This window comes from Tiliqua scincoides, chromosome 2 (assembly GCF_035046505.1).
Source record: "Tiliqua scincoides isolate rTilSci1 chromosome 2, rTilSci1.hap2, whole genome shotgun sequence".
NCBI lineage: Eukaryota > Metazoa > Chordata > Lepidosauria > Squamata > Scincidae > Tiliqua > Tiliqua scincoides.
In genome coordinates this window covers 95,332,528-95,353,901 of record NC_089822.1, presented here as the reverse complement: position 1 = coordinate 95,353,901, position 21,374 = coordinate 95,332,528, and the positions used below count along the sequence as shown (strand labels likewise).

Below are 21,374 nucleotides of genomic sequence, written 5' to 3'. Positions count from 1 at the left end.
GAGTAAAGCGAGCTGAAGTTGGCGGGACAACTCAGGTGTAAGTTTGCATAATGGCATCTTCTTGGTAAGACCCATCACATTTGAGATGTTCAGACAATATATTTTCAAAGAGCTTTTGTTGTGCAACCTAGATGAATCCAAGCTCTAAAACAACATCATGAAATATGATAATTTAAAGGCAGGATCCGTGGGGCTGTAAGTCTTCATGCGCTACATGTAGGCAACCAGCTCACTGACCCATACCAGTTTCAAGAAGAGCTGTTCTCCATGTTTAGTTTTCACCTATTACTACTTCTTTGCTTGGAAGCATCAACATGAACAGAACTGTAAAGAATACTCCTTCATAGTCATCCCATGTCTTTAAAGGCAAGGTTGACTGAGAAACTAGTCTGTATTTTGAAAAGAATGTCCCTAGTGCCTTATGTGATGGGATCTGCCTGTACAGCAAAGATTCTTTGGAAATTTGTTGTCTGAATATCCTAGATATGAAGCTTTTACTGCGGCAATGAAATTATGAAAACTTACCCCTGTGTCAGTCCCTTGACTTCAGTGAGCCTTATCTGCTCCGTGGTGGATGTGCAAGAGCATCTCCTACGTGACTTGTGAACTTTCTCCTGAAATATTCAGCTGGAAGTGCACTATTCTTGCACTATCTGGTGCTAAACTCCAGTGCTAGGTCTGAAACTAAGGTTGGGGGCAGTCTCCCTCCCTCTGCTAAGAAGTTGTGACTTGCAGTGTGACAATAGTTTCCTGTGTCCCTTCCCCAGTGCTGGTAGTAGCTCATCATTAGGGCTGCTAAGGATGATGGGGGGTGGGGATTCCTTCTTTTCTTTTAAATCTGCTTTATCTTCTTATATCTTCTGCTTGTCTGGATGAATCCTTGTATTTCTAATGGGGCTGAGAAATCAGTAACTGCAGTCTTGAATCACTCACAGTTGCAGACTGTCTTCCTTCTTGTGAACTAAAATTTGTTTCTGGTTGTTTTTTTTTTTAAACCCTGACGCTTGGTTCATGCTTTTATTAACGTCTCCTAAACGCAACTGGAAAAAGCTCACCTTTTTCATTGAAAAGAGATTTGTACTAACCTGCTCAACAGGAACAAATTTCTACTGACGGTGTTAATAGCATAGTTGCTGGAAGATTGTGTCCTAAGTTTTAGTAGTTAGTCATAACTAAGAAAGATGGGCTCTATACTGTTCAACTCAGCTATAAAAATGCAAATGAGCTAATTTGGGGGGTGAGAGCTGCTGTATGTTATGTGTTCTTTACTGTAAGGTTTTGTGTCTTATTTGTATGGGTGTTTGGACAGCATGGTATTATGAAGACAAGAAAAAATGAGACACAGATCAGCGAAACATTTCATTGCAGTGTTTTCTGAATGGGGAGAGAAGATTCTCTAAAGAAGTTTCCCTGAAGATTCCCTTTGGGGACCCCCAATCTGGCCTGCGGGCAGCCTCTAGTCTCTGATGAGCCTCTGACCCTCCAGAGATTTGCTGGAGCTCGTGCTGGTCCAATGTAACAACTCTCAGCGCGAGGGCCAACTGTTTGACCTTTCATGCGAGCTGTGGGTTCCCTCCACTGCTTCCTGTTTCATGTCTATGAAGCAGCAGTGGCAGCAAAGGAAAAGCTGGCCTTGCTTTGCGCAAGGTCTTTTATAGGCTTTGAGCTATTATGAGACCTTCATTCATTCATATAAGTCCCATCTCTAATGTATTCATTTATGTAAATTTATTCAAATTTGAAATGTAAATTCTTTTTTCCTGGCCCCCAACACAGTGTCAGGGAGATGATGTGGCCCTCCTGCCAAAAGGTTTGGACACCCCTGATTTGGAGTAAGGACCACTAGAGATGGAATCGTGGAATGCAGCATTGATGTCTGTCCCGGACCCTAAAATGTAGGCATCACTTTCAGTACCTGTGAAAGTTAATAAGATACTGCTCTTTGTCTCAGGCTTCCTGAAGCCGTATTTCCAGATATCATGTCAGCAGTTGATTCCATATGGTACTCCTCTAATGGAAGCTGAATGCCCAAGTCTCTGCTAACTGCTGCTTGAGGCAGTGGAAGGCACATGAGAGAAAATTTAGATTGGTTTGTTGAAGGGGGAAAAATGTTTTGATGTGGCAGCTTCCTGATTTGGATCCCAGTATGAATTTCCTGTGTTCCTCAGGGTTTGTGTTCATTCAGTAGTTTTGAAGGATTTTTGCTCATGACTTTCTGAAACAACTAAACGAGAAGCAAGCTTTAACGAACAGGCATTTGTAAGAGGCAGTAGTACTGTACAGTATGTGTAATTCTAGGCTGTGCCTGGACCAAGTGTAGCATGACCATGAAACAGAAATTTTGGGCACCATTTTCTGGCCTTTGATCTGTCCCTAGGGGTGGGGTGTGTGTTTTAAAGAGCTGCAGTTTGGGCTGGCAATGATCTCTCTCTCTCTCTCTCTTTAATAACAAGGAATTTTTTCTAGAGTTAATATTAGTGAAAGACTGTTCAGGTTTTGGGCAAACCTGCCTGTGACTGGTCCCAAGAGGTCCAGAACACCTAACAGTGTAATGTAGTAATATGGCTCTACCCTGAGCAAAATGATGACCAGGCCATGACTATGCTTTAATACTGCTAATCACACTGTCAGGTAAATCAGGTAAATGTAGCTACCATACAGCGGCACTATTGTCCCCATTTGATCATTTAGTAAAACAGATGTTGGCTGTGGTGGGAAATGGATTGCTGTCATGCACAACATTAACTCTGAAAGAAAGACAGCACTAACGGTAGGAGAGAATAGTAAATACTGAATATAGACCCAATATCTCTGTAAAAGTATGCAATATCTCTTCACTGCTTTACCTTCCTTGAAATACAATTTAAGAGCCTTCTGTTTTTAAAAAGTAGATAGATAGATAGATACTTTATTTACGGTCATCTGACCAGCTGATCACAAACAACAAAACAAAATACACAGAATTAAAACCAACACCCCGTTACACATATGTAAAATATGTGTAATGTGTAATATGTACACATACGTAAAATCATAAAATCAGAGATTTACACTCTCAATTTTCTTCCTTACCAACTGTGCAGCATAACAGAAGCGGGCAACCCTGAGTGATATATCTGAGTATACATCAGAAAGCAAAAAAGCAAGCTTTTCCTCCACCTGCATCCCCGTTTCAATACCGAAGATCGGGGAGATAAATTTTGATCTCAAATCATCATAGTATGGACATTGCAATACAATGTGGGCAGTTGTCTCCACCACATTTTGAGGGCAGGGGCACAGTCTCTCTGAGTAGGGACGCCTTGCATAACGCCCCAAAAGAACAGCTGATAAAAGTGCATTACACCTAGCTTTAGTAAAAGCAACCCTAAATTTAGGAATAACATTATAAAAATATCTGGCAGGAGAAAACGCAAGAGCTTGATCCCCAAGAAAAACATACACAGAAAGTCTGGCTCTTGCAGATCTCAATTCAAGGTCTACCAACCTCTGATGCAAAATTTCTTTTGCATCTCTCGGGCTCATCGTCATTAAACACTCTGGGGAGAGATCACAGAGTTTGAAATGATCCAAGCACCTTTTTTCCCAGGTGCCTACAAAAGGATCCGAAAAGATCAAATAAGTAAAGTTATCCTGTCGCGAGAGAATCTTCAAAAAATAATGTAAGGCATTTAGCCACATCGACATCTCTATACTTGGGGTACCGGATTCCAACCTGACCACAGTGTTTTAAAAAGTAGGAAATGGGGTGATATAAGACAGTTCTGAATAGTGGAGCATGACTTTGCATGTACATAACTTGAAAGCTCGGTGTTTTAGGATTTACAACTGAATGTGCAAACTATTTGCCAGGCAGCTCGATCCAGTGCCAGAGCGGTGCCAGTGGTGCACATGCTGCCCGGCAATGGAGGTTGCAAAAGTGCTGCATGGCACTATTGGTGCTGGCCCTCTGTGCTGGATGGCTGTCTGGTGGCACCATGGAACAGTGAGTTCCCTCCCTGGTTGGCAGGGAGGCTTCTCAGGGAGGGGATGGAACTGGGCAGAGGGAGGGCAGGCTGGAGGGGCCAGGGATGGGCCCAGGAGGGGCCAGGGATGGGGCAGAGGCCAGCACCGAATACTATACCCCCTCCTGAGCCACAAAACCAGACATGGGTCTCCTCGGTTCTGCACCAGCAGAAGTTCCCTTACCCTGAGGAGACCTCCGGCTGCTTCCCTATCCCCGCAGAATACAGTAGCGGCCACTTCAGCGCCGCTGTACCACAGGGCAGCAGGGAAACACAGGATTGAGCCCTCAAAGTGTCAAATTTGGGCGACCTGAGGTGATGACAATAGCTGTCTAGTATTTAGTCTGTGGTGCTTTTATGCAAGGGAAATCATTGCCTGATGATAGTCATCAAATGATAAGCATGCATGGGGGTATGTATGTATACAAATGTGTTGGTAAAGCTGACCCTGTGTGAAGGATTCATTTTATAGTTTCTCTTTAAAAACAGCAGCAGCAGCAAAAATTCCCTGAAAGTAGAAAGCTGGCATGTAGGAAGAAAGATTCACTCAGACTGCTCTGTGCGGTGGTGGATCTTCTTACTACAGGGAATGAAGAAGCAACAAAGCAAAACAAGAAGGCATTCAAAAATGTGACGTCCCCTCCCAATCTGACATGGTACAGTCTAGTAGTCTCTTACCTCATTGTGCAGTATGTGTAGATGTAGCCTAAGAGTACTCAATCTATGAGACTGAAACTTTTCAGCTGTTTTTCTGGAAGAATAGGTAACAGATTCAGACTCCAGGAGTCTCAGTAACCTGATGTACAGGTACAAGCATCTAATGCTGTTACAGATAATGCATTAGATGCTTGCAGCATGGTATTTCAGGAAGAAGATGCAATTTTCAAAGCAGCTGGTTTATACCTCTGACTCAGAGCTGTGGTGTTTCCTCTAAGCAGGAAACCGAATGCTAACCCGAGAACAGACTATTTTGCAACTATCCATTTAAAGGTCTGAAAGGTTTTTGAGAGCACAAATCATGTGCCTGCTAATAAATTACAGTCTATGTACATGAGTAGTTCTCAATTATCTCAAATTATAGCCTCCTGGGTGTGTGTGTTTAATGGTAGACTGTTGATACATTGTGTTTGAGCAGTAGTGACTCCTTGTTTTGTCAAATGTGCCGCAGATCCCTACCTATGAGAGAGGCACACCATTCTAGTGTACCCTACACTATGTAGGCAGTCTCCAGTATGTGTGTGTGTGTGTTGCTTTTCCTGCTGGGAACATGTAGCAATGCAGCATAGGGAGCTGCTGGAAAGAGTTCTAGCCTAACTATGGGTGGCTAACCAGCCTTCCTGTCTCTGTCCAGGAGTGGCTCAGTCACCAACCTACTGGTAGCACCTGAGCTGTAGATTGGTTGTATATGCTTTGTTAGATTTCCAGTTATGGCACTTAGTGGTTGTAACTCAATGGCAGGAAATCTACTTCGCATGCAGAAGGTCCCTGGTTCAATCTCTGGCATCTCCAGGTAGGCCTGGGAAAGACCCCCCTACACCTCCACTGAAGCTCAGTGTTTTACAAAGTTCTGAACTATGGAGTACTGATCTGACTCTCTAATGTGACTTCTTGTGTTCTAGACCAGCTTTTACACAAAGAAAACAGCATAGGAACTTGGGTTATTCATGAGGTTGTATCTGGACACAATGGCTTTCAGGGTTTTTTTTTTCCTTTTCAGGAAATAATTTCTACACAGTCATGTCCATGGTGGAAAGCTTGGGCATTGTAGAAGCTTCTGAGCATGTTTTACATTGCACAGTTGACTCATGTGAGCACTGTCCTGGCCTGTTGAGCTACTTTGTTTCCCAGAGAGACCAGGAGATTGCACCCAAGAACACCATCAATGCTTCCCTGCACATTGCAGGGAAAATTGCTAGTTGGTTGACAAGCTTCAGAGAAACTTGTCTGACATTCCTTTCTTCTTGAGGAACTTCTAATAAGTTCTGAAGGGATCTCGGGCTTTTCTAGAACATCTCTTCATGGTAGAAGAGACATATCAAGTAATGTAAGGTTCTATTGCAGAATTCTTTTTGATTCTGTTACTTGTAACACAAATAGCATACACAGGATATACACAGGATACCTTGAGAGGGAGGAACAGAACCTATTTCTAAAATGTTCATGCAAAAGGTTCAGGTTTTAGGATGTTGTTCCAATACAGGTTAGTCTGTGTTGTTCTGCCTTTTCTCCTCTAACTTCACTTTCAGTGTGAGCAATGGAAGAATGGGTATGCTTTTGGAAAGGTAAATTAACTACTGCATTCTTATCTTGGTTAAATGTGTGGCCTCATATAGGCAGGCTTGGCACAGTGAACTTTTTTTCTCTTCTTTTTCTGTATTAACTTAGCTAATTGTCCAGAAACATTTCAGTTTCATTACTGTCACTTTTTCTCCCTAGGTGGCTTTGCTTTTGTCTATGAAGCTCAGGATCTTGGAAGTGGCAAAGATTATGCTTTAAAGGTAAGCTAACTTTCTGTTTCTGGATTGGAGCCCCAGCTGAGTCGTGACTCGGTTAACAGTTAACTCAGTGACCATCAAACATAACTAACAATAAATTTATTTGAAAACCCTCTTTGTCCTGCTTTCCAGTATGCAGCTTTTTCTTCTTTGAAATCTGAGGTTTGGGACAGATGCACCGCTTGCGGTGGTAATCTTGAAAATTAATACGTAGGGGGTTGGCTCCCAGGTAGTCTGTTGGCATCTTCTGGAGACCCACTTATTGGTACAATAGGTTACCTGATGTTAATTTCTATAAGCACTCAGAAGTAATAGCATGCGATATATTTTGAACATATTCACATGTTGGTAAGTTATGTATTTGTAGATATGACTGTTGCCTCTTCACCATTGTTAGGAAATTTAAGAGCCAGCCTCAGAAATGCATGTTCCCTCTTTCCAACCTGTTTCTTCTCTGGAGTAAATTCCTCCCTCCTGCTTATGCTGTGGTTAGATTTGCCTTAACCTAGAGTCTGAAAACATTCTTTAAACTAATTAACAAAAATTATTAGGTAAAATGATACATCACCATGTCCTGTCTTAAGACTGTTGTAACTGCTGAACGTAATATTAACTGGATATTTTTTTCAAGTCCCTGTATTCCTTTAGTGTGTGTTCAGCATTTGGTCCCTTTACGGGTGTACATACTGACTGCTTGTATTTCTCTCTCTCACTTCCCCCATCTCATCCCCCCGCCCCATACTCTTCAGTGGTGAAGTTGTTAGCGCTGAGGTTATGACTCTCTTAGGGGAAAAACTTTGGTTAGTAAAGTAGTTTAATTTTTGTATTTGGGATTATTCTGTTGGTTGTTTCTGTTCAAAACATTAGCAAAATTTTTTATGTAGGTTCCCTCAGTATACAAAGTGAGACTAAATATAGACCTGTAAGTAAGTGTACAAAAGCTACTAGGTCACATATACTTGCAAGTCACTTGCGGATTTAACCAAGAAATAGTATACTAACTTCCTTTCTTGGTTGTGGGGAAGAGAGTTAATGCATTTATATTCCATCTTTAGGGCCTACACCTCAGAAGGTGGCTACTGTAACCACATTAAAAACTGTTTATTAGAGGTAGTATTTATTATCGGACTACTTCATAAACAATAAGAACATACCAGAAAAATTCAACAATTCAACCACAGAGCAGTTCATCCAAATAGCTAGGAAACTCAGTGAGGTTCTGAATTGTATCAAGCTTCTCAAAGAACCACCTAAACTTTCTGAAATAAAATTGCCTTAACAGCATGTGGACATCTGCAAGGCCCCAAGTGAGCATGCAGGTATCTTTTTACTAGCTTGGTACCTTAGCAATATGGGTATTGGTGTAGGTGAAGCGGCCATCAATCTTAAAACTTGCATCTTCCACCCAACCATATTAGTCCTATAGGTCAAAGACATACTTTCTTGCTGGCTTCTGAGTACTCATAGAGGAAACAGAATGTAATGCCAAGTATAGGCCTCTCTAGCTTAATTGTGTACTCATTGAATGTTCTCTTCTAGTGCAGTGCTAATACAGAGAATCATTGTAATCTTGGCATGTGATGCTGTCCATTTTTGCAAACTCATTGGAATAAATGGAAGGAGGATTGTGATTGAAGGGAGTGATAAAACTTCCAAAAGGGGTTTCTGTCCTTTGTAGTGCCTCTTTGTTTTTTAACAATCTAGAACAGTGTCCAATGTTAAAGCTTTTGTTGCAGGCATTTTTACAGATCACTTTTTACAAATTGCAAACCTTTTAACTTTTACTAGACACTTCCACAGCATTTAACAACTAGCTGCCCATAATTTGACTGTGAATTTGGCTGATTGAGAGAAATTAAAAAAGAAAAACTTTCTTAAGAATAAAATTTTAAACCTTTGGTTTGCAAAGGCTTCAGATCACAGTTGGTGAAAGTGAAGGAACACTTGCAAATTGACTTATAATTCTCATGAGGCTGCAGTAATTTTGCTGTTCCTGTTGCCTGGGATCCCCCCTTCCCAACTCTACAATAGATGTGAAAATGTATTGCATTTTAACTTTTTCCTTCCTCCAGTGAAATCATGATTTGGCTTCTCCAGAACCCTGTGAAACTCTGTTTAGGGCTTTGAAGGTCATTATCAGCAGAGCAACCAAAATAGGAGTAATGCACCTCCTATAGACTCATCCTTCAGAAGTAAGCCACAAGATTCTGCATTAGCTGCCACTTCCAGACAGTCTTCATAGGCAACCTCATGTTGGGTATTAGTGGACTTTGATTAAGAAAAGCACAAGCATTTAATTCACAGTCGCATGATGGCGTCCGAGTTGCCTGAATCTTGAATATTTCTTTCCAATGCATTTATTTATTATAAGGTTACGCAGCTAACGTTATAGTAAAGATATTATCTTCTCTCTACAGAGATTATTATCTAATGAAGAAGAAAAGAACAAAGCCATCATTCAGGAAGTTTGTTTTATGGTATCCTTTAGAAGACATACAAAAGTCGTGCCTAATTTTATTACAAAATCAGTGGCGTGTGGAGGGGTCCTTTTTGAATAGCTCTCTTAAGGGACCACATGTGTCAACAAGTTCTAGAATTGTCTTCACAAACCCCGTGTTTGTTAACACCGGGCTTCCTTTTGCTGTGTTATGTACAGTGAAGGCCTGAACATTAACAATGTTTGCTTTGGCTCTGTTTTCCTAATTCATGGCACAGCAGGACACTTTGAGCACCACATGTACTGTGTGTCACATTTATATTTCTTGAAGTTCCTTGGCAATTACATCCAGTATACATGATTTCAGATGTGGTATGATTAATGTCACACCCAGCTAACCCTTTAAAAAGTCAGCCTAACAAGTCAAGCTTTGCTTTAAAGCCATAACCTATTAAGAGGGCAGAGCATGACTGCCAAATGGTTGTCAAAATTCAGAAAATCCTGTTTTCTTTTTGATGCCTTTGTTGGTACACACCATGTCCTCAAAGTGAGCTGGGTGTTCGTGGATTTGAGAGAGCAATGACTTGGAGGAATTGATTGTGCTTTGTTATATCACATGACTCCGCAGAGGTGTTCTAAGTATATGCCTTAACAAATACAAACTTCTAGAAAAAGCTATCTGGTCACCCAAATGTGGTCCAGTTCTGCTCTGCTGCATCGATAGGAAAAGAAGAATCTGATACTGGGCAAGGGGAGTTTCTTTTGCTAACGGAGCTTTGTAGAGGTAAAATGCTGCTTGTACAGAATCATAACTTGATGGTCTACTACAGCTGAGCTAGGATGGCATCATCTGCTTAAAAAGACACTATAGTCCACCGTTGTCCTTTAGGAATACACGGCTATACAACTTGCATAGCTGTTACCCCAGGCCCTCTCACCAGAGGCAGCCCGTTCCAGCTGTCTGTTTCTGACATGGATTTTAGCACTAATGCGAGGAAAGGCATAATGAAGGAATAGCTTAAAGTCATTTTCTTTTCTGCCACATTGTTACACTTTTCCCCTCCTTTGATGGATGTTAATTAAGGCTGCAAGCTTTAATCACAGCTTTAATTGCAGATTAAAATTTTGCTCTCTAATTAATTGGTGTGACCAAGACTGAAGGGCAATTGCTGCACAAGCCACACAGGCGTGGTGACGCTTTCATCCCTGTGCCAAACTGAAATAAAAAGTAATAAAGATTTTTTGTTTGGTTTTCCCCTTTTGGTTTGTATCCAAGCTATTAGATACTTTGCATTTGAAGTTGTTGGGCTTTGTTGTCTGGCAGCAGGAACTGTAGCTGACAGTGCTCAGGACACACACATACCCTCCCACCCACCCAGTCCCTTGGAGGTAGGCCATGATTAGAGAATGAAGAATTGAAGATAGGGTGGTAAATATTTCATTCATGCAGAATTACCAGGGTCTAAAATACTTGTAATCAAATGTTTACCATAATATTATGAGTTAGTTGATGAGAGATATAAAGAACGCTGGCAGTCATGAGGCCAGATTAATCCCTCCTACTGGCTTCGGGTAGCAGTTGGGGGGAGAACTTCCACATAGTTTCATGGTGCCTGTCATTCAAGAAGGGAAAAACGAAGTAGCACAGCTTCTGTTTCCTCATGATGGTATTGAGCCCAACCCACTTTGTGTTAGAATTTTCTTTGTGCAGTGAAGAGATGCACCCCATTCCTCTCCCTAAATCAGCCATTTTCAATCTTTTTCATCTCAGCACACTGAGAAGGCACTAAAATTGTCAAGGCACACCATCAGTTTTTTGAAAGTTGACTAAGCACATCACACTGCCCGCTGAGGGCTTGTATCCCCTAATTGGCCTGCTAATGTCTGACCTTCCCCCAAACTCCTGCAGCACACCTGCAGACCATTTGTGGCACACCAGTGTACTGCACCACAGTGGTTGAAAATTGCTGCCCTGATTCTTCCTCCTCCTTGGTTTTTCTTTCTTGGGCAGTAGATGCTGCAAGACAGGCTGTAAGTGCTACTTCTCCCAGTTGGGGCAGGAGGTAATGGAAGTACCCTAAACAAGCAATCCTCCTTTAGTTTGACTATGTGCTTAGACCACAAAACTCGCCCTCTATCATTGTATTTGTTAGGAAAGTTGAAATGTCTTTGTGTGATCAAACCTTAACATTGTATCTCCTTTTCTTAATATGAAAACTGTGTACACCAACATGAATTTTATGTCAGTAGGGCAGTTGGTCGAATTTTTAAAGAAAGCGGAATCCAAAGGGCCCCTCTCGTGTGACACAGTTCTGAAGATATTTTATCAGACATGCCGTGCTGTACAACATATGCACAAGCAGAAGCCTCCTATTATTCACAGAGACTTAAAGGTACAGTATTTTTAGGTGATTTAACAGTTCACTTACGCAAAGGAGAAGCTTTTCCAGTTTGTTTACAAAACCGAAGTAGTGGCACTAATACATACTTTGTGTTTTGATCACAAAACAGCTCGTTTAGTTTGACTGAGAATGAAGAGCTGGAAGGTTCTATGGGATTAGCTATGTGTGCATGCGGTTTAGTCACAGGCACTGTGGACCTACGCATGGGCCAACCACATCAAATAGTCCATGTAATAGATCCATATGACTGACTGTGAACTGTCCCTAGGCGATCTAAAATGCAGAGTAATCTCTAGATAAATTGGTCTAGATTAGAAAACGTTTTTAATGTATTTGCATGCATGTTCATCTTTCATAGTATAATATACCATGGGCCTGAAAACCATAGAGCAGGTTTTATTCCTCCCCCCTTTAGGTAGAAAAATATAAACATTGCTGGTTTCAATGACCAGTCAAAATTCTTCCAAGAGTAGCTGCTTAAATGGTAACGTTTAAGACATTTCAGTGCCTGTTACATAGGTATAGCATAATATGCTGAAGCGTTAGAGTTGAGTTTTGGTTTCTAGTTATTATATCAGGTTTCTGATTGAACAGGGATAGCAAGTATTGTGAACATTAACTTCCGAGGGACAGGAGGGCATTTAGAGTATGGATTTCCTTCAGTGCCTAGTAAATCATTGAACTATTTAAGGAATGGTGTTCAGCAACCCGAAGTCCTACAGAGGATTTTCTTCTTCTAGCCAGTGCCTCGTCTGAAACTTGACATACTATAGTAAGTATAGGTGCCAGAAAAGACTGCAGCATGACAGTCTATGTTTAAACATTAGAAGAATGGTATAAAGCTATCCAAAGTGGCTTCAGGTATGGGCCAAATTACAGATGAAGCCTTTAGAAGTGAGTCTTCTGTATATTTGTAGTCCTATGTCAACCTGCCTCCAGGAGCTGAGGAAAGAAATGGATATTTTAAAGATTAGATTCCCCATAAGGCCTGATAGAGCTCTTTAACCCCCCCTGCTGGTCACTCGCTAGGCAAACCCAGTGTACTGGAGGTGTACTGTGATACTTCGGCTCATTACTTCCAGTGGGAGAGTGTTCTTGTGCCTGTAGGAGATATATTGGCTCCGGTGGCTCTTGGCCCCGGCACACTGTCTAATTTAGTTCAGAGTGTAGGTAGTCTGTGCATGTGGCCTGCAGAAGAGCAGGACCAACACCTGTCCCTATGGCAGTGCCTGTGAGCCTTATTATAAGTAATAGCTGAGGGCATTGCAGCGTGCTGACAGGCAGGAGGAAATGACTCATGTCAGTGCCATATAATGTTTTGTTTTCTGTTTAGAATTGTATTTCCAGAAATATCTTGTGCTCCGTGTGATTAAAATGTCAGATTTTTCGCTTGGTAAAGCATGTTCAACTGAAGAATTTCAGAGTTTGAATAATATTTAAAATACGTATCTGTGGAAATTTACAGGGGTAACCTGTATGGGATCTGTTGGGACACTTCTGTAGATAATAATCTCATAAATGTGCAGGCACATGATATGTGATGCCAAAAACAGGAGTATCTATTTACATTCCATTTTCAGACTGTTTTTATCTTTTTTCCCCATGTGGGAATCCATATATTATTGTTGTTAAAACGCCGCTTCTCAAGAAAAATAAAAAATTCATCAAGTGAAATGCATAATAAAAGGAATTTAAGAATGATTTAAAACAATTTAAAAATTAGACATTCTTGCATGTGTGTTTATTCTTTTGAATCATCTATTCACAAGCATTCTGGTTGTAGGGAGGTTTACAGAAATGGAAATACTCTGGATTTAAAGGCAGAGTTATTTTATTGAGTCATGCTCAGTAAACCTTCCATTTGTTCAGTGTGTGAGTTGATAAATTCTCTTGCTATTTTGAAGTCATAAGTTTATCATTATGCATGAATAGCTGCCTTTTAAATAAATGTGTATACCATTATGTACTTAAATTGCTGACTTTTATCTCTGCAGATTGAAAACATGCTGATGAGTAACCAAGGAACAATTAAATTGTGTGACTTTGGCAGTGCCACAACCATAGCACATTACCCAGACTACAACTGGTCTGCGCAGAAAAGAGCAACAGTTGAAGAGGAGGTGAGAAACCTGCCACTGATTTATTTTCAAAATTTTGGATCTTTGGATACATTTTTCCCTATTTCTGGCCTAGTGGGATGGCTGGATCATATCTTGAAAGGGCTTAGTTTTCCTTATATTTGATATTTTGAAACCACTGACATGAAGAAGCGGTTGGTCATCGTCATGTGCCCCATCTCTTTGGTATTCATCCTTCTGAACCACTGCCTATTCAAATATCCACTGTTCAGCAGACTTTAAACCAACAGTTTGCCCCTGTTAAAAAGCGACTTTTCGTTGCTATGAATATATGGAGTCTACCCGAGTGGCTCTGTGGGAACAGGAGGAAGTGTCAATGGTAGGCAACGATACTCTCCTTGAAGGCCATGAGTTTTCAAAGAGGAGGATAAGTGCGCAAAGTGAATTTGGGTAGAAGTGACCAAACTTGCAGGTCATTACTGTTAGGGAATTGAGTTTCATGTTGTAGTGTATCTGATTTGTGTGCTGCAAAGGCTGAGATTGCTTCTTTTTTTCTTTTTCCTTTTTAAGCTGTTATTTCTGCAGGAGATAATGCTCAGAAACCAAAATTTGGCAAATAGGTTATTTTGATGAAAAAGAAGAACTTTGTACTTGAAAGTAACTGGTTTACTTTCTAGATATATAAAGTAACTTAAGAAAAAGTTAAGAAAAGAAAGACATGTAACCGTAAATCTCTGCTTTTCTGTTTCCAGATCACAAGGAACACAACACCAATGTATAGGACTCCTGAGATTATAGACTTGTATTCAAACTTTCCAATTGATGAAAAGCAGGATATATGGGTAGGTATTTCAACCACATTTGCATCTGTTGGACCTTGTGTAGTGCCTTGTTTCTGAACATTTGGATGTTCAACAGCATGAAAGTAGCTGGTTGCTATGTAAGAAATGGGTGAGTTTCTGCCCTAGCTCACTGTTAATCTTCATAAAATCACCAGATCAAGCCCCAAAAGCCTTCACATCCGTTTGTTTTGAACCATGTGGTCTGTTAATTCCCTGCCCGAATTGGAGGAGAGAAGACTTGAACTTCCACTATTTCTTTAAAACATTTTAAACGTTTCTTTAAAAAAGGGGGGGGGGAATATAGTAAGTTTTCAAAACCCAATAGTATATTTTCAGGCCACTGTTGCATGAATGTAATATTTTTATAAAGCATAACCCAAGATCTTTTATCAGAAGTTGGAAAGAAAAAAAGAGAGAAGCAGAAGAAACAGCTTCTATTGCTATTTTTTATTGGATGGGATGTAGCGATATGAATGTATTAACAGAGTAATGCAATGAACAGCTAACCTTACTGGTGGAGGAGTTGGATATTTCCCCTCTTGTTATGGCAGTATGTATCTTAACTTGGAGATTTTGGCCTGAGGTCAATGGAGAAACACCAAGGTTGGGAATGAGTGTTATCCAGTGGTGAAAGCAGCATGCAAGTATAAATGACCATTTACAGAGTGGTAACTTACTGTAGTGTATGTGGAACCATTTGGTATGCTGGCCGTTCCATATTGCTCCACTAGGTGGCAGAAAGGACTTCAGAACACTTCTGTACCTGATAAGAAATCTGGGGCTGCTGGGGAATGGTAAAATTGCCTTTGCTGCTTGGTAGGACATTACAGACAGGAGGGTTATCATATAGTGTTACATGCATCTTGGCAAAGATGCTACTTTTGTGTTCACTCTGACGGAATGGAGTAGTCTGGTTGGCTTGAGATCAAGATGAGAATACTACTGAAGAAGTATGAAGGATGGGATTGAATTTCTTGTGCCATTTTGGATGACAAGCAACTTACTGATATCTCTCTCCAGCAGCAGGGCTTAAATGGCTAAGCCAAACCATGGTTTCACTGTGTATATGGGATCAGGATTGGGACAACAAACTGTGGTTAGGTGAAATGTTGGGTGAAACATGGTTGGTTTATTTATTAGCTGTTATGTTTGTTGTTAGTAGCTATTGAACATGGCAACCTGCCCTGAACTCTGGATCAGATTCTCTGGTGAAACACAATGATTGCTTCCATAACTGATTAATTTTTTGACTGACTTAACCTTTTGTGTTGTGGGTTTTTTCTTTTGTGTTCTTGGTATGTCACTGCAGGCACTGGGTTGCATCCTCTACTTATTGTGCTTTAGGCAACATCCATTTGAAGATGGAGCTAAACTTCGAATAGTCAACGGAAAATACTCCATCCCAACAAATGACACAAGATACACAGTGTTTCATGATCTCATTCGTAAGTATAAGGCGGTGATGCACTGTACAGTTATTTTTCCCATGAGGGGAGAATGAATTGTTCGGTCTTCAGGGATTTAAGGTCCAATTTTCATTTTATGTTAAGGCTTTTGTAGGGACTCCCTAAGTGTGCCTCATGTGTCCTAGGACCTTGGTTCCCAAACTTGTCAGGAGTTTGAGACCCAAGATAAGTTGTTGTAGGTGAGGGGGGAAGGCAACAGCTCGTTCCCCAGGATCACGCTGCTGCTGGGAACAGGAGGGTTTTCTTTATTTACCTGCAGCCTGTGTTGCAGTCTTGTGGGGTCCGGGGAGCCCTCCTCAGGGCTCATTTCTGCCTGGCCCACAGGTGTACACATTTGGTCCCTGTTGTGTATATGCAGTGTTGGGCAGAAATAACGTGTGGTTAGGTGCCATTTTTGTGATCCTCCCCTCTGTGTATGCGCATGCACATACAGTGCATAATTTATCTGTGAAATTTGCATCAACAAGCTGTGGTGATGGCTATTAGCTTAGATTACTTTTAAGGTAATGGTCCATGAATTTGTCTCTCACTGGCTACCAGCCACATGCGACCTCCAGGATCAGAAACAGTGTGCCTCTGAATGCCAGTTTAGGTGAGCATCAGTATGAGAGTGAGTGAGAAAATTATGCCTTCAATTCAGTTTTATGAGACTACGCACAAGTGATAGGAAGGGTGGTGTGGTCCTTTAGCTTGATCCACCAGTACTGCTGTTAAAGCCTTATGCGTGTCATCTCATCCACTTTCAGTGGAATCCCCTGGCCCTCAGGTGAGGTATTGCTGAGAGAAGGGTGGCAGCTCAGGGAGCCGCATTGGAGAAGAGGGGGCAAGAAAGATCCTGTGTAGAGTGACATTTTGTTCCAGCAAATCTGGATAAAACCTAGGGACTACAATCAAATAACAACTCACAATGTAAAGTTAAAAGCACATCTTGATATGTGACAAAACTTTTATGAATTACATTTTATGTTAAGTACATAAGTGTAGTAACTTAGCTGCTAGCTGCCTAGGGTATTTCTTTACTTGACTGGTAGGGTCAAAGGGGGAAAAAACTGGGTGAGATTCATCCAGAAGATGAGCAAATCCTACAGTGGCTTACAGAAATGCCTGTTTTGTAATGATTTTTAGGTTCTGCCTTGAAGGTAAACCCAGAAGAGAGGTTGTCCATCACTGAGCTTGTGAATCAGCTGCAGGAAATTGCAGCTGCCAGGAATGTGAACCCAAAATCCCCTATCACAGAGGTAAGTGATAGCAAAAAGCTAGTACTATGGTTCTTGCACAGAAATTCCAAACTGTCAGCCCAAGACTCATAAAGTGAGGCAAGCTTAATTAATTGGCATGGGTGCGTAAGAGCCATTTTCCTGTCACTTATCTATAGGAGAGTGTGTTCTTCTAAAGAAACTAACAACAAAAAACAGTTGTGGACAACACATCTGTTGTCAGGATGTGACCTGTTTGTGAGTTATGATCCACCAGCTGAAGATGCATGCTCTGTGCTGCACCATCTCGTGCATACTCTGTAGCGTTGTTTGTGTTATGTATAACTGCTCATTTTGGAAATGATTGTTTTTTTTTTTGTAGCTCCTTGAGCAAAATGGAGGCTATGGAAATAACGCACAGCCTAGAACATCTTCAGGTGTGGTGCTGCAGAACTCCAAACCTGCAGGGCAGCTCAACAATATGTATAATGCAGGTATAATGCACTTTGGAAATGAAACTTTTTTCAGAAATGTTTTGGGATTTCAGGCTTTTGTAGCTCATGTATGTCAAAGCTTGACATAGTTTTTTGATGAAAACTGTACAGGCATCCCCCTGTATCTGCAGGTTGCATATCTGCAGTTTCACTTATCCGTGGTTCTCAAATCCCCCCCCCCCCCGCGTTGTACTCACGACTCACCTCTGTTCATTTGCAAGCACTCTGCCAAAGGTTGTTCTTCCTTTTACTTTAGAACAGGAAGCGGAAAGTGAGAACCTAGACTCATAGCTGCTAAAGGAAAACTACAGGAAGAATTGAAGTATTTTGTTCCTGTGGCTGGGGGTGGTGTTGAAAATTTGAAACCAATTTAAATGCAGCAGTTGTACTGCATGTACAGTACAGGTCTGTAATGCTAACAGTGTAATAGGGAGTCAGAGGATCATTTTCCCTAAAATAATATTGACTGAAAACAGATGCTTTGTGTGTCTCGCTTAACAGGGTCATCCTGTTTGTTACTCTCTAGATCGCACAAATCCCTGTATATGTGTCCAAGGCCATGCTTAAAGCTGCTTAATGTTTTGGTAGCAGTCCACAAGAGCTTCTTACTGCTGCAGAAAAATATTAGCTTAATAATAGGATTAAGGCTTTTTTTTTAAATGTAACACATAAATGAAAGGGCAGTTCAATCTGTCTGCCCAGGAAGTGGCAGAGACCTTTGTGAATGCTCATATCAAATGTTCGTACATTAAAACATGTTAATTAAACTGATTATGTTAAAGTGCTGGCCATGAACAGAAGTAATGATGGAGATGAAATACACTTGGCTCATAAACTTGTATTTGCTTTAGATATGACAGTAGCAGAAGTCGATCAGACTTATGGAGGATTCTTCGATATTCTCAGAGGTGGAACAGAGAGGTTTCTGACAAACATAAAGGATACGTCTTCTAAAGTTATCCAGTCTGTGGCCAAGTAAGTAAAAAGCAGCTCTGCTAAGCAACTTGACTGAGAGAGAAAAGGGTAATCCCTCTCTCAATGCGGTGGATGCTTCATGTATTGTTGTGTTTTAAAAGTGATCTCTCATTCTCTGTATTATGTTGTTGAAACCTTGCTCTAGGCCAGTAGTTCAAAAACTGGTGGGTTGTGTAAAATTTCCCCCTTCTTTTAAGGGGGGAGGCAGTGATGCGATCCCCAGGATTGTGTTGCTAAGGGGGGGGTGAGGGGGCTGCTTTTATTCACACAGGGCTGCAGCAGGCTGCTGGAAGTGTGGGGATCCCCATGCAACCCTCCACAGGGCTCCCCGAAGCTTGGAGTGTTCAAAAAAAGCGAGCATAAAGCACTTTTGGTTTCCAGGAGGTGCTTTGTGATCGCTTGTTTTGAACATTCCAAACCTCGGGGAATCCTACGGAGGGCTGCGCAGGGCTTCCCGCACCTCCTGCAATGTCCTGCAACCCTGTGTGAGTAATAGCATCCACCTCACCCCCCCTTAGTGACACGATCCTGAGGATTGCGTCGCTGCCCTTGCCCTTACCCTGCAAAAATTTTCTTAGGGAGTAAATCTCCCTAAAAGTTTGCGAAACACTGCTCTAGGCAGTAACGGAACTGCCCCTTGCCATGCTCCGGGGCAAAGGTCTGCGATGCCACTCCCCATACTTATCCAGTGCAGAGGAACCTTGTGCGGTGCTAGGAATGACTGGGAAAGCCTTCTGAGGCTTCCCCATGTTCTTAAACAGTGCTTCCGGGAAACCATAAGTATTGCTTAAGATTGCGTTGGAAGCCTCCAGAGGCTTCCTGTGCAGTCTGGAGTGCCACATGGACGCATCACTTGGGGCATTTGCCCCCTTCCCCTCCTCCAGGCCCACCACTGCCTCTAGGCACCATCCTTTACTGAAGCTGAATGTTGTGGCTTCCAGGGCAAGCCTTTCTCACAAGTAGCACTACGTGTGCACAGTTTTTCATATGTCAACTAGAAAGATCACTTTAAAATTCAGAGAGAAACAAAATATTCGCTCCTAAGCCTATAGTGTACTAGAAATGTTACAGGTCTGAAAAGTCAGAACCTTTTTAATGTCAAAAAGGATACTAATAAAACTATATAAGCTCAAGGCAGAACTAGGTGTGATTAATAAACAAATGGCTGTTGCCAGAAATCGGCAACTACATGACTTGTTTGCTTCATACTGTTCTATCATCTCATGAAACTTTCTTGTGTCTTGATGTACTGATATCATGAACATCACCACCACTTAATCCATAGCTAGACCTGATAGAAGAATGTGATATTCTAGCTGGAAAAAAAAAACAGTGATATGGGTCCAGTGTGGAGTTGTAGTTTTGCAATCTTTCTTGCTGTGTCATGGAGAGAATGGTTTGGGAAGAGAATGAATAAATTCAGAGAGAGATCTGGGGCCAAAATGGAAGCATGAACTACTGAAATGAAGCCCAAGGCACCATTTTTAGATGTCACAGATATTGTCTCTTATTCTAGCCTTGGATTCACTTTCAATGTTGATGAGGATGGTAGATCTTGAAGACCTTCTCCATGGGTCTACTTAATATCACCTTAGTAACTTATGAAATGCTAAACAATTGGGGTTGTGCTTCATTCCATCCTAAGTCAGTGGCAGCTATATGGGAAGAAGTGCAAGTGAGGAAAGGAACGGGTGCTCAGGGTAACCTGCTGCAGGGCATGCTTTTCAGAGTGTCCAAGGCAGTGTGGGGGTTTTGGTGGCTGTCGGACTGCCTCCATAACATAAGAAAGGGTCCTTAGTTTGTCATGTAATTTTTTTAGTGTAATGTTTGCCGTACAGGTGATGGTTCTTCTGCTCGATGTGGTGTGTGTTGGCCAGAAATGAGTCACTGCATCAATCCGTCTGTTGGCTCCCCAACCGAACAGGCATCTAATCTGGTCTTCCATGTACTGCTGAGATGCTCTTTTAGACAAACTGAGTAGTCAGCAGAAGAGTTTACCACAGTTCTTCACTAGTTCTTGTCCATCCTCCCACAGGCCTTGCCCTTTAATCTTGAACAGGGCAACAGCACACTTTTCTTGCAGTCAGTATGGCAGAGGAGTTGAGTTGTTGCAGTTGGGCAAACGAAGGCTTCAAAACCCATGCAGTCATGCCTGCTTCCCTTACACATTTTATCATCCACACATGGAAGCAATGGAAGCTTCCTCTGATAGAAGTTGTCTACTCCCATCTGAAGTCTGTGGAGGGAGGTGCTCTGTTTGGGGACACAGCAGAATCTGGGTGCAAAAGCCACCCTTGCCCAGATGCTGTAGACACCAGTGTTGGGGGAGGCATGGGAGAGATCTTGCTCCCACCTGAATAATGACATTTGCTGTATGACTTCCTATTCAAGTGATACTTGGCCACTTGCTTATGCAAGACGTTGTTGCAGGTGCGAATGCCAAACTTCTTGAGTGGTCATCTTGAGCATAGTATTCCCATAGTGCTGGTAGTGCCCACTCTTGTTTTCTCTCATAGAAGTAACTTGGGTAAATTGGGAGAAAATATTGACCGAGGGGTAGGAAATACCCCTCTCCCTTGAGACTTGACAGTCTTGTCTCCACCGAGAAGAACCGGATGGTGGAAGAAGAAAGGCCCTTGTTAGGGCAAGAGGCATTTTGCTAGTAAGTAATTGAAACTGATTTTTATGGAGAGAGGTTCAGGCCCAATGCTCTGGAGCAATTATGACCTTGGCAGTGAGGTAACCAATCAGATACCCATGATACATTTCTGCATCTGCTCTGTTGGTTACAGGCAACAGACCAGGAATAGATCACTCAGCTGTACGTCTTTCTCCACTGCAGATGCTTAGAGCTTGAATGTTAGCTGCTGTATTCTGTCAGAGAGAAAGTGTTCTGGGATGGACTGGAACCATTTCTTTCAAACAGAGCATCTCCTGGAAGAGGTGAACACTGTGGCACTTTACTAAGCATCTTTTGATGCCACA

At 41.7% G+C, this 21,374-nt stretch overlaps 1 protein-coding gene across 2 annotated transcripts in view; it reads left to right on the top strand.

The window, feature by feature from the left end:
- The window catches only part of GAK (cyclin G associated kinase), an 83,619-nt gene that overhangs the window by 18,117 nt on the left and 44,128 nt on the right, over window positions 1-21,374 (top strand). For both annotated transcript variants that reach the window (XM_066614196.1, XM_066614195.1), the window contains exons 2-11: window positions 6,441-6,502; window positions 8,917-8,976; window positions 9,606-9,720; window positions 11,187-11,329; window positions 13,333-13,458; window positions 14,169-14,258; window positions 15,568-15,703; window positions 16,850-16,962; window positions 17,303-17,414; window positions 18,266-18,389. In XM_066614196.1, the coding sequence (XP_066470293.1) occupies window positions 6,441-6,502; window positions 8,917-8,976; window positions 9,606-9,720; window positions 11,187-11,329; window positions 13,333-13,458; window positions 14,169-14,258; window positions 15,568-15,703; window positions 16,850-16,962; window positions 17,303-17,414; window positions 18,266-18,389 (1,081 nt within the window). The remainder of the gene's footprint in view (window positions 1-6,440; window positions 6,503-8,916; window positions 8,977-9,605; window positions 9,721-11,186; window positions 11,330-13,332; window positions 13,459-14,168; window positions 14,259-15,567; window positions 15,704-16,849; window positions 16,963-17,302; window positions 17,415-18,265; window positions 18,390-21,374) is intronic.